General features: G+C 32.3%; 1 protein-coding gene across 7 annotated transcripts in view; it reads right to left on the minus strand.

Annotated features, from left to right (window-relative positions):
* Positions 1-13,565, minus strand: part of SNX13 (sorting nexin 13) — a 127,605-nt gene that overhangs the window by 23,722 nt on the left and 90,318 nt on the right. For 5 of the 7 annotated variants that reach the window (XR_004627970.1, XM_011222600.3, XM_034668807.1 and 2 more), the window contains 4 exons: positions 13,411-13,543; positions 9,146-9,183; positions 4,856-4,925; positions 378-550 (listed from right to left, as the gene is read on the minus strand). Coding sequence is in view for 6 of the 7 variants with exons in the window: in XM_011222600.3 (XP_011220902.2) it covers positions 378-550; positions 4,856-4,925; positions 9,146-9,183; positions 13,411-13,543 (414 nt within the window). In the remaining variant the exon portion in view is untranslated. The remainder of the gene's footprint in view (positions 1-377; positions 551-4,855; positions 4,926-9,145; positions 9,184-13,410; positions 13,544-13,565) is intronic. The other 2 variants (XM_034668791.1, XM_034668826.1) reach the window with 1 other exon arrangement.

Genomic DNA, 13,565 nt, shown 5'->3' on the forward strand with positions numbered 1-13,565 from the left:
GATCCACTCTATTTTAAACCAAACTCAAACACCTCTGCAAAGCAACATAACACACACACACACACACACACACACGCAATCAGAAATATACATTCATTTTAATTTTCCAAGGAAGACCACTGATTTTTTTCCCACTGGTCTACAATGCTTGGGACTGGTTAAAGATTGATTTATTGGTTAAATGCTCATAAATAAAAATCTTTAAAAAATAAATAAATAAATGCTCATAATCATTCCAGTATTATGCTGATTATACAAAAATTCTTACCTTATTTTCTTTTGCTTTGGTCAGTACCTTAGCATCTTCAGAACTATTTAGAATCAAACATCAAATCAGGAAACAGTGTAAAGCACACAAACTTTAAAAACCTCATTACCTGTTCAGTGATCCTCATATGGAAGTCATGGAAGTCACTATAACGACGATAAGTTTTCCACATCTCCTCACTGTTAAGACTGCGTCGGTGTACAGTGATAGCATATAATGCGTACGTCTTGCCATGATCATTACAAACGCCTGCCACAGCATATGGGTCATAGTCAGCATATACTAGTCATTTAAAACAAAATGAAGAGGAACAAAACACACAAAAAGGACGAAGATGAAGAACAAAAACAAACAAAAAGAACATGAAATGAAGAAGAATTTGAAATGACAGACTGAGACAAAAGGATGTCACCAAAGGATAAAATAGATTCCCGCCTTCTGTACTCACACTAAGATTTCATACATGATAACTCATAAGTTTATGATGACACTACCAACCACACAGTGATGTCTGCTTTAGACTCTCTTCCTCAGCAGCTTGTACCTATTCTTAGTTATGATACCACACTACCACCTATTATAGGATTACTCTTTAAATTAATAGAGGGAAAAAAATAGAAACAAAATAATCTCTCATAGTAGCCTTCACTATTCAGCTATACTTCAATTAAAATCTCCTCAACTAAACAGAAAGCAAAAGCCAAGGAATAAGATTTTATGCACTCTTTTGGCAAGTACCTTCATTGTTCATAATATTCAAAAATTTACAAGTGTAGTTCTATTTTTTTTTGAAAAGGCATTTTCCTAGTGACTTATCACAAACCATTTAAGTGAGGTAGACTCTACAATCTAACCCTGTTCCCACTGTGTACTAACTTGGAGTAAAGATATACACTATGAATCATTTTAATTTTCTTTCCTATTTTTCCATTTTTTTTTTACCTACTTCTAGCATTGTATTCTATTCTAGATCATTTCTTCAGGTCTCTAAAAATTACTGAGTCTCCACTCATCTACATCTGATCTATTTCTTAATCCAACCACTGACCTCAATTTCAATCATAACATTTTTTTATATGATTATATTTGGTTCTTTTTTCTTAGTGTTGCATTCTTGCCTTAGGTTTTATCTCTATGACTATTTTTAACATCCTCTCAGGCTAGGAGACCCTCTGGTACAAACCACGTAAAGATGGCTGACTCTAGACACATCCACGTTGGGAATCAAGATAGGCTTTCAACTACTTCTTTTTTTTTTTTAAGATTTTATTTATTTATTTATTTATTTGACAGAGAGTCAGCCAGCGAGAGAGTGAACACAAGCAGGGGGAGTGGGAGAGGAAGAAGCAGGCTCCCAGCGGAGGAGCCTGATGCGGGGCTCGATCCCAGAACACCGGGATCACACCCTGAGCCGAAGGCAGACGCTTAAAGACTGCGCTACCCAGGCGCCCCAGGCTTTCAACTTCTTGTGGATGACAGATACCTCTTCCAGACATGATCTTGACATTCTTTGTTTTTTCTCCAGACACTAGGCTGTTTTTCTCGTTCTTCTTTCATACCACCCTACATCTTTGTTAATCTGGGTTTCATGTGAAAGGTTGAGTTCCAGCTTCCTATTATCTTAGTCCATACTGCCTGTTCGAAACTTGAGGGACATGAAAACGCCATCAAAATCAAGATAGTAGTGTTTATGCTCCTGTGAGCTCCTTGGTCTCAACTCCATTTCACTTCCCTAAACTTATTTTTCCTCATGGTCTATGGCACCTGTAGCTTTCTCCCTTCAGCTATTTTTATTTTACTGTTTTCAGCCTTTCTGTGTGTGGAAGGCAAGATTTCCCAAAGCACTTTAGACTACCACTCTGACCACAAGTATAAATTGCTCTTTTAATAATAGATTACACTGATCCATAATTGTGGGGGGATAAAAAAGTGGCCAGTTTTGCAGCTAACTATTTTGTGTTTAGTATATATTAGGCAAAGGAGGGTTTGCATATAGCATCTTAGTAAATTATTTTAATAACATAAAAGCTAAAAATCTATACTGGCAAATGCAGTGCAGACAGAAGCCTCTTTTAAGCTTTCATCAAAATTATTTTAAGATTTGTACTTTCTACTAAAAATTGTCCTTAGTTCCCTTTCTAATATTAGTGTGCGTGATTTGACAAAATATAAGAAATGGGACAGACTTTGGTCACCTCGCTCTCTGAGACTGTAACTATAGGTAACACTATTTATTATTCACTGTTCACTTCTTCCAGGCATTCTTCTCTCAGAGACCTATGCAGAACAAACTGCACAAACCTTTTTCATCATGTTAGAGAACCACCACCACTCAACACAGTTAGCATGAAACAAGGGAACAGTTTTATCTGTTGTGTTCAAGACAGGTTTGGGGAAGGAAAACAGGAAACAGAAGCCAATTAGGCAGCAAATCATAACCAATTAGAAGTTAACAAGAGCAGGGACAATAGGAAGAATAGAAAAGAAATGAGGGGAAGAATGTAAGAAAGCATTCTAAAAAAGAATTACCAGATTTATCACAAATTGACAGGCAGAAGAGCTCATGACTAGGGTGCATGCACAATAGGAAGAATAAAGAGGTTGTGCAGAAGATAAAAAGGTAATTTGGTTTTAAAAAAAGATAATGAGGTTGCATATATTGAATATGAGATGATGGTGAGATATTATTACATAAATATTGTTTTCATTAGGACATGCTACTCACAGCAAGTGATATAAACTATTTGTCAGTAATCCATAATCAGATAAGGAACTAGGACCAGAATATAAATCAAACTCATCACTAAGTACATTGCTTAATTTAGCTACTATTTTTTAAAGCAAGATTTCACAGGAAGAGAAGCAGCATGCAGTAGTCCACGGACCACTCCTTGAGAAGCCCTTCACTAGACTCTAAGTTCTGCTTCCTGTAATAAAGATGTTAGGAACATAAAATCTAGACTCTCTGGAGTCCAAATGGTAAAATATTTATTGAACAAACACTAATATATAATGCCCACTCATATATAATAATGTAATTAATGAGTCTCATAACAACCCTATGAGGTAAATATTATTGTTATTATTGCATTTTATGGATAAGGAAATTGAAGTATAGAGAAGTTAAGGAACTTGCCAAATTCACCCAACTATTAAGTGGCAGAGCTGGGGTTTGAACCCACAGAAATGGACAGAAAGTAATGCTCTTAAAACTATATTATGCTGCCTCTTTAGTATTTATCCATAAGTTTGTCTGACAAAAATAACAGTTTATTAAAAATGCTTAGTGTAATACTTTCATACAGCTTAAGAAGCTAATAAATACTTGTTGAATAAATGGATAAAGCAGCTAGAAAAATCACAACTTTCAGAGAAAAGAAAGAGCTACGTAAGAAATATGGACATGAGTGCCCTCCTTGAGACAAAGTTTAAGGTCTTTAAGAAAGAAATAAAAGGACAAATACTAAACATTTGCAGTTTAACAAAGACTTTCATATTTGGAAGACAAACCAACAAAGAAAAGAGAGGTTTTTAAAAAGAATTTTAAAATTTCAGGAAGGAAAAATGAAACATCTACAACAAAAGCTAGAAAGAAAAGCAACAAAACCTCTGGTTTTATTGACAAAGCTGTTATCTAATGACCTTTATAAGCAGAGTAAGGTATGCACCAACTAACTGTAAAGGATAAAAGAACAACTTAGACAGCAATTACAAATAACTTATTTCAGAAATATGGCAGGGAACACAATGCAAAAAGAGACCCCAGCTCCAGTGGGAAGCAAAAGAAAACAGAGATCTTTAAAAAAAACTGCATATTATCTTTTAAACTGTACTTGCACTATAAAATCTCTTTTTAGTTACCTGAAATGTAAGCACGAAACTGAACTGAGATACCTCAGTATGGTAATATTTCAAATGTAATCTGACAGACACACTCCTATAATCTAGGAATAGTGAGAGGCCGGATAAGTAAACCATCACTATCTACTACTCATTGACATTATCTAATAACCCAATGGCAATGATGGAAATAGATTTTTTTCACAGTTCACTAACCATTTTGCATGTATGCTGACTGAGTCACAAAATTTTAGGTTTCTCACCTCATCCAAGCATTTCTTAAGCTTCTGTAAACTCCTATACCATTTCATTAACCCACTTATCTAGTCTGACTTTGCATGTATAAAAAAGATGGAACTAAAATCTGCCCCAAGCAATTTAATAAGAATTATGCAGACAATTATCAGCAAGACGCAAACAAGAAGAAAAGGTTGGGTTTCCAGAGTTTATTAGCAATGACAATATGCTTAGAATTTAAGCTTTTCCAAATGTTAACAGTAACAACCTTAGAAAAAGAAGGTACACAAGTACGTCATAACATACACACAAAGTATTGCTGAACATGATAAAGAGTATATATCAAACCATATATACAAATAAACATAACTGAATTTAATGAAAAACATGCTGCAGAAAAAAATGCCTACAGAACAGAAAAACGGTTTGTAAAAATAAAAGTGGAAAATAATCCAAGGGTAATAATAATTAATAATATCTGAGTAATAATTATACTACAAAGTCTCTTACCAGTGTCTGAAATGTAAGCATGAAGTTGTACTGAATCATCAGAAGATACATTTGAAAGGTCATCTAAAGACTTGGAAAAGAAAAATAATCAAAAAAAATTTTAATTTTATAGGGAAAAAAATGTTAAAGCATTCTATATCATATATGCCTTACTCGTCTTTGCCCCACGTAAACTGTATATTATTTGTATTCCTCTCCCAACAATAATCCTATTTATACTAACAGGAGAGAAAAAATCCACGATTAAAAAACTATAAAACAAAGTATTTCAAAAATCAACTTAGTACATCGATTATTTCTTCCTTCATTGCTTATCCAGATACCAACATTTGTTACTTCTCAATTATATTCAATACATGGCAAGGAAAAAAATAAGGATAAAAATAAGTAGACATGTTCTTAAGTTACCATTTCAATTTTTTTTAATGTTGAACTATACTAGAGCCAATTCTGTATTATTTAACATTTTTGTTAATTTAGAAATAATTTTAGATTCCGTATCTATAAAATGAGAATAACAGTATCTACACATCATAGGGTTATGTAAAGACTAAATAAACATTCAGTAAGACTGCCTAACACCAAAAATGTTACCTATTATGATTACTTATTACATGAAGTGAATCCAGATTCAAGACAGATTTTAAATAATTTTCAAAAATAATTCCACAAACAAAAATTATTGCTGAGTGACGCAAAATGAATCTTTTTTCAACTATGGCCTTTGGGTTTAAATTTAAAACATTTTTCCCTCATATACAAACACCCACACATACCTAGAAGGGCACATATCACACATAATGACAGACTGTACAGAAAGAGTTAACTTGAGTCAACTGTATTTCAAATAATAATAATAATAATACAATATTATATACATGGAAGTACCAAGAGGCTAAATCTTAAATGTTCTCAATACAAAAAGATATGGTAATTATGTGATGTGATGGAGGCATTAGCTAACCCCAAGGTGGTAACCATTTTGTAATATTCAACCAATATGTTGTACATCTTCAACCTATATAATGTTTTATGTCAATTATATCTCAATAAAGCTGGAAAAAATAAAATAAACAACAACAAAAAAGTTAATTTGAAATTGCTCTCCTTAGAAAGGAATGCTTGCAAGCCTGGCCCTTGGATGACATCTGGAAAATTAGAATTAGGGAAGGCTCCCACCATTCCTTAACCACTGAGAGTGGTTCACTGTACCTAATAACTGTTTATGCTGAATACCTGCTTTCCTTCTGGGAGTCTGAAATTCTCATATGTACTAACCAGAGGTTTGCCTATGTGACCTGCCTCCAATGAAAACCCTGGTCACTTAGTCTCAGATGAGCTTTCCTGGTAACATTTCACATGTGTTGTCACATTCATTGCTGGAGGAATTAAGTTTGTCTAACGTGACTTTCATGGGAGAGGATTCTTGGAAACTTGTACCTGGTTTCTTCTGGACTTCGTTGCATGTGCCTTTTCCCTTCACTGATTTTGCTTTATATCCTTTCTAATAAATCCTTTCCAGAAGAGTCAGACTATGTAAGGCCTACGAGTCCTCTTAGTAATCACTGAACTTCGAAATGGTCTTGGGGACCTCTAACACACAAACATTATATGATTCAGACATATATTACACTCTAAAAACCACAGGATCTGAATGAACTTTTGGTCCTAACATGATATTACCAATATTACTAGAAGAGTCATTTAAATGACTTAAATGTAGCCATATAGGACATAAAGCCATTTAAATTAAGGGAACTGCATTCTAAGAAGAAAGCCAAAAAGTTTACTACTTAGGACTGCTCATTAAGAGAAGCAAAATATGATAATAACATATAGATAATCCACAGTATTTTCCTGGTCAAGTCAAGTGGACGAATCATTAAATTAAAATGAGTCTAGTCCAGGCTTCACCAGTGACACCCTAAGAGACTTTAGCCAAATCAACCAGTCTTTCTTGTACCTCAGTTTTCCCAATGGTACAATGGTGTAATACTTGCTCTACAACTTTGCCAGTTTACAAAGCAAATTATAATGCTCTGAAAAGAAAGAGTGCACTTATTTTTAAGTGGTCACAGGTAATAAAACATCCTGATAGAAACACAACCTTTGTTTAATATTACTTCTATGTGAAAGATAGAAGCCTCAGAGAAAAAAGAATATTCTACAAAATTTAGATTGTTATCTACTATGATCATCTTCCAATTAACAAGCTATCACAGAGAATATAAAACAACAATTTTTCAAGAAGTATTTTTGTTATTACTATTATAATTGTTAACCCTCCCTTGTAGTAACATTTCAACAGCTAAACAGTACTTATTACTTTAAACATGTTAGCATCTTATACTATGCAACCCACAAATTGCTAGAAAACTTTGTACCTAAATGTCTTTTTGGCACGCTTAAAATAAACAATTAATATTATTTTCATTAAATATGATGGAAAAAACCAATGAAATATCTCTTAAACATTAGTCACAGGTATAATGCAAATGTAAATATCAATAGATGATAAAATTACAATTGGTGAAATAATATTAACTACATTCTGATTTAGAACTGTAAGTATTATTTAGTAAAAGAAAACTGTGATTTCAAAGCAAGTACACTAATTCTGTCCTGAAATAAAATACAGTTTGTAAAGTAATCCTTGGGTTAAGATTCTTGAACTACTTGGAAAAAAAGTATTTGTTTTTAAACATGATGCTAAGACAAAAAATGAAAGTTCCCATTTACTGTGACAATCCACACAACTATGATGGCACTGCTAGAAATACTTACAATTTACCTGCCAATCTCAGTTGAAAAATGAGTAAATCACCATATTAAATATTTTCTTTCTTTACTATATTGGAAAAAAAACTATTATGACCTATTTTACCATCTTAAAACTATTTTTAAAATGTAGCTATCCACTAAAATTTGTCTATATATTAAAAAAGAAAAAATCCAAAAGACTCCAGCTACTTAAAACCTTCAAGTTAATAGATTTATGTGAATAACAAAGTACTGCAAGTCACTGACCTCAAGTGTGACCTTTGTCGATTGAGAGACTGTCTGGTTTCTATCTCTATGTGACAAAGGAATCGCTCTTATTTGAAAAAGCATTTATTCCAGATATGGAATAAAGAAAAAATAGTATTTGTTACTAGTGTTCAAACACTTGTGCAAGCACTACAAATATGAATATTTGAAATTCCAAATGTGATGAAGTTTCATCACATTTGGAATCTTTTTCATTATAAATGAACATTATTGCTAATACTTTCTTCATGCTCTATGAGTTATTCCTTCTCGTTATAAGGCTATGAGGCTACAGAATATAACAAAAAATGGTAATGATGCCAAATGATTTAGGAAAATATTTCAAATGTTACATCATATCTGACATAACACTATGGCTGACTGCTTCAGTGTTTTGTTAAAGGTTGTACTTTGTAGAGTAATAAAACACTCAGTAAGGTTATTTTTTGAAATATAGTTATGTAGAAGACAACATAAGATAATGGACCTGTAGACCATTTATTTAGCTATTCCAAAAAGTCTGAAAGAAAAGTAATGTAAGTAGAATAAAAACAAACAATCTCCTTAACCCCCGACAAACTCTGGACTGAAACTTTCATAGAACATAATATTTCTTCCTAGCAGCATTTTACGAAATAAGTTATTCACAAGGATGGATATATAAAAGAACTGAAATGTTCCTTATTTCACACTTCACTTTGAACGTAAAAAATGCCAATGACAGCTTACGTGCTAAAAATATATCATTCTTAAATTTGTAATCATAAGATAAAGTTGCTTAATTTACTATAAGGCCTTAAGCTTAAAAAAATTTTTTTACAACAACCAGAACTGGTTATAGCGTGCACGTTAAGAAATACCTGGAAGTTTTCAGATATCCTAATTTGATATTTCTTTTCTACATACAAAAAGAAAAACCTAATTTCAATGTAAACATTTGTATGTCGCAAGTTTACTATCCAACATAGCACTAACCAAAGAGTCATTTCAAAATACTAAATATTGGGATTGAAAATAATGAAGTCACTTTTTTTTATCAAATGTAACTGAATTATGCAGATGTGACTAAGCCCATTTTTAAAAATGAAAATAAATTTCAGAGGCTCTTATACGTGAATTTAACATTTCTTTTAAAGCAAATAATTTCTTCTAATATTAAAGGATGACCTGAAAGCTTCTAATATATCATTTATTTATGGTAAGGCCCACCTTTTATAATATTTTCAAGTTACTTTAATAATAAGTATCCATAACAATACTTACCAAATTTATGCTTCCAGTAGGAGACCCGTTAAAAGACTCTGCGCGGAAGGGGAAATTCAACTTAGTATACAGTAAAAAACTTTTGAAGGAGTTGTTTTATCTAAGGTTCAAACACCAAGAATGGAAGTCACCCAAGCAAAGACATAAGGAAACAGCAAAGGAAATTGTGGTACACTACTCCCAAACACCTGCCCCCTTAAGCCTCATGGTTTTGCAAGCCACATATTTCAGAAAAAATATGTATGTACCTGAGTTATCCCCCACAAAACACACACCAAAAATAGGTGTTCCTCTACAGGAGAGCAATTATTAAATATTTTATCCTTATTGTATCATATGAAGTTGTCTGATAAAATGTAAACATGAGGAAAACACTGCAGAATGAAGTTCATTAGGAAATGTCACAAGTTTTTTGTTAGTTCTGTCTCAATGGATTAGGAAATAGTACAAATAAAATTTTTCTTTCATGTGAAGAATAAATAGATTGGTTTGTATACATAATACCTATTATGTCTACTTACTCTCAGTAGATTTGGCTCAAAAACATCACAACCCTAGATACTTAAATCAATATATAACTAATAGAACAAGATATGTAAAACTCCATATGCACTGCCATTTAATTAAAAAACAACTATAAATTATTTTTAAAAAATAATGTTAGAGAGCGAAGTCAATTATACATTATTAAAATTAATCTCTTTTCCTTAAGTGTTTTCTTCTATATCTGAGCACACAAAGTTACCAATTAAGATATCCCTCTGTTAAAAACACAAATGAATATATGACGAAGCAGTATTCATATATAGTTTAAAGTTAACGTATGGCTTCCAGCAGGTTAAGGGATTATTTATGAATCTGGATATCTAAATGGGTCTTCAAAACCAATTCCTATCACCTGTAGAAAGAAACAATTGATGTTGCTTTCCAGCTTCAACAACTCTAAATATCCAAGAACATTTCTTGGTTCCTCAGACCCATGGTTACAAAAAGTAAACAGGAAATTCCAACTAGGATTACCCCTTGGTTAATAGCATGGTGATAATTAAAATGAGCAAACAGTTCTCTATCCTCCTTACTCAATTATATACCTCCTACTTCCTTCTGTGGTCTGCCTACCTCTTAAACCTTTCTGCCAAAGACAAATTAAGTTAAAAGAGCAATCAGAAGAAAAACAAGATATAATTTACTTTAGTGATCAACAAGAAGAAGATCCAGAAATAGAGTCTAAAATCAATCTAGGCCCACATTTAGTCAAGAATTTGATAACTGCCTATAAACATTAGAAAACAAAAGAATGATTTGATATGGTGAGAAAAAAAATGTGATTAAAATTAGAACAAAGCATTATTTAAATATTTTTTAAAAGATTGTGTGACCATGTTTTAATGAAGGAGAAACACCAACTTTAAAAATATTTTAAGGCTTAACTAACTAAAAAAAGCAATCACAAATAAAGAGAAAGAGAAGAAAGGGGGAGGAGAGAGAACACAAGTAATTACAAAAGCCACTAGGAGCTACCTACCTACCTACTGAAGTTTGATTAAATAGCAATGAAATTTCTTTCCCAGAAGAAAAACTAACAAACAAAAAACCACTAAAGGATACTATCACACATGATAAGACTTGGGCCATTCATTTTAGGCTCAACTGTAGCCTGCATTTCTTTTTTTTTAATCACCTATACAATTAAAAACTGGATGAGACAATTATTTCAAAATGTCAAAAAAAAGTGTCAAGAACCTTAATTTTAAAAATCAAAAATGAATTTACAACAAAAAATATGGGGAAGGCCTATTTTTGATTAAACAATCTTATAAAATCATAAGCATTACTATTTGAAAAAGTCCTAGCAATTGCCTAAAACCTAAACAATGGCAAAAACAATAAACCTCATAGCTATTTTAAATAATGCTTCATATTAATACCCATCATTCTACTTTTTTCAAATGGTTTCAAGAAAATGGGTTAGACAATTTCTTAGTTGTAAGATGTATAAAAAGCTCACCAATGAGGACAAAGAATATAAAAAAGCAATGTCTTAGAAAGACAAAAGATATACTTATGTATATAATTCCGAACTTCAATTAATGATTCCAATGTGAAGGATGACTCAGTGGCTGATATATGAGAGAAGTACATTTACTTTAGATCAAAACAAGTTGCAGAAAAAAAGAATTTTAATGTACTTTATGCTTTAAGTAAGTATGAGGTTTTGGGAAGTTTCAGAGGGCCTATAAAAAAAAAATTTGGTTCAGGGGCAACTGGGTGGCACAGCGGTTAAGCGTCTGCTTTCGGCTCAGGGCGTGATCCTGGCGTTATGGGATCGAGCCCCTATGGGATCGAGCCCCACATCAGGCTCCTCCGCTATGAGCCTGCTTCTTCCCCTCCCACTCCCCCTGCTTATGTTCCCTCTCTCGCTGGCTGTCTGTCTCTCTGTCAAATAAATAAATAAAATCTTAAAAAAAAAAATTGGTTCATCAGTTGCATACAAGACAACTAACTAGACTGCCTAGAAAGATATGAATAAAAGTTAAAGTCAATTTACAAGACTTTAGAAGAGTTCTTACACTATAGGAACAAAAACTACTGCCACAGAATATAATGCTACTATCATCATTTTAAACTATAGATTACTTAGAAGCTCATAAGATTAGCCAATTATGATTCAACTTATCTTCTTTCATTCTGGGTCATATAGCAAATCCACAATACTAAGAAATCTCTAAAGTAGGGGAAATTAAAATAAATAAAAATATTTATATATTCCTTTCTGGAAATAGCACTGCTACTTGCAAATTTCATAGCAGCTCTGTAAAGATTTTTCAACAGAGACAGTAAATACAGATATGCTGTATAATAAACTTGAGGTACACTGAATTTTACTACTCAGCTCCCACAGAAGTACTCATAAAAAAGCAAACTTCCTTAATTATGCAATCAAATCCAGTTAAAGGAATATTATTACAGGTCTACAATAAAACAAACCGGAAAGAGTATTAATTTAAAAACTCAAGATATTAGATCAACAACCAATACAAAAGTTATTAAAACTCAAATGCAAATACCTGTAACTGGATCTCTTAGATTATTTAAAAAGTAAAATCTTACTAATATAGACCAGGGAAGAGGGAGGGGAGAGAGAGAAGAGGGAAGGGTAGAAATCTGCTATAACAGAGACATTTTTTAAAGCAGTGCTTACTACTTAATACATGTATCTCCAACCCCAAGTAGTCCTGCCCATAAAACCTATTCATAAAGTAAATGATTAAAATTACTCTCTTAAAATAGTCAAATCTTTCCCATTTCCTTTTTATTTACATTGCTTATTTGAACATCCTGGGAAGCTTATCACACCTTACATATTTAATTAGTTTTATAAGTACTTCTGAATTGGATCACCAGTAAAATGGTCATTGGGCTTCGCAATATGGAGACTTATGCTCTAAGGGCTGCCTCTCTCACTATTTTTAAATAACTGCTTATATACTACTAATAAAAACTGGTATTTGTTTTAGTTTATAAATCATTCTTATATACATAATTTCCTTTAAATCTGACAATGATGTGATAATGACAAGGTAAGATATTACTATGACAAAATTATTATTCCAGATTTACAACTGAGAAAAATGAGACTTAAATTATTTGGCCAACATCCCTATAGGTACTAAGTTGTAAAACAGGAGTAAAATCTAAATATTCTGATTCTCAAAGTCTGCTTTCTTCATTATATCATACTGATAATATCCTCATTTGAAAAAAACTGAAAGATTGGAATAAACGACTCACGTAGTTTCTTCCACCTTACACTGCAAGATTTGGAAAATTGTGTTATTAAAGAGAAAAAAAATTGTTCTTTTTAAAGCAATGCTTTATATAGTTTATGGTACACTCTCAGGATCATGACTTGTTATCTCATTTAATCTTCTCAATAATCCCACTGTTAGTCATGAATATCATTAGTTACTAGCAAAATGGAAACTACCATAAAAAATATTTGGGTGACAAAACTCAAGAAAACATTTTTCTTTAAGAATTCGAGGCTTTTAGAGTTATGTTCTAATCTGTTCCTAAATTTTCAACATTTTAATTTAGTGCAGTACCTAAACTTGTCATTTATAGAGTTATAAATATTTTACAATTTATATTGGGCTTCAAAGCATTTTTATCTTGCTTGAAACATCATCTTTTAGTGAACAGTGTATATATGGGAATACACTTATGTATACACACACACACAAAGTGCACACGTGCCACCTTACCTCCATCACCATCATCTGATCCTCTGAAACTAGGATCTTTTAACATATCCAGCTCAGCTAACATGCGCACATAAAGTGCATTCTGTCTGAAGGAAGGATAAAATCTTTCATCTCGTAGCATCAATTCATAAACCTTATTGAAATAAATCAGATAT

The sequence above is a fragment of the Ailuropoda melanoleuca genome, chromosome 1 (genome assembly GCF_002007445.2).
Source record: "Ailuropoda melanoleuca isolate Jingjing chromosome 1, ASM200744v2, whole genome shotgun sequence".
NCBI classification, from domain to species: Eukaryota; Metazoa; Chordata; class Mammalia; order Carnivora; family Ursidae; genus Ailuropoda; species Ailuropoda melanoleuca.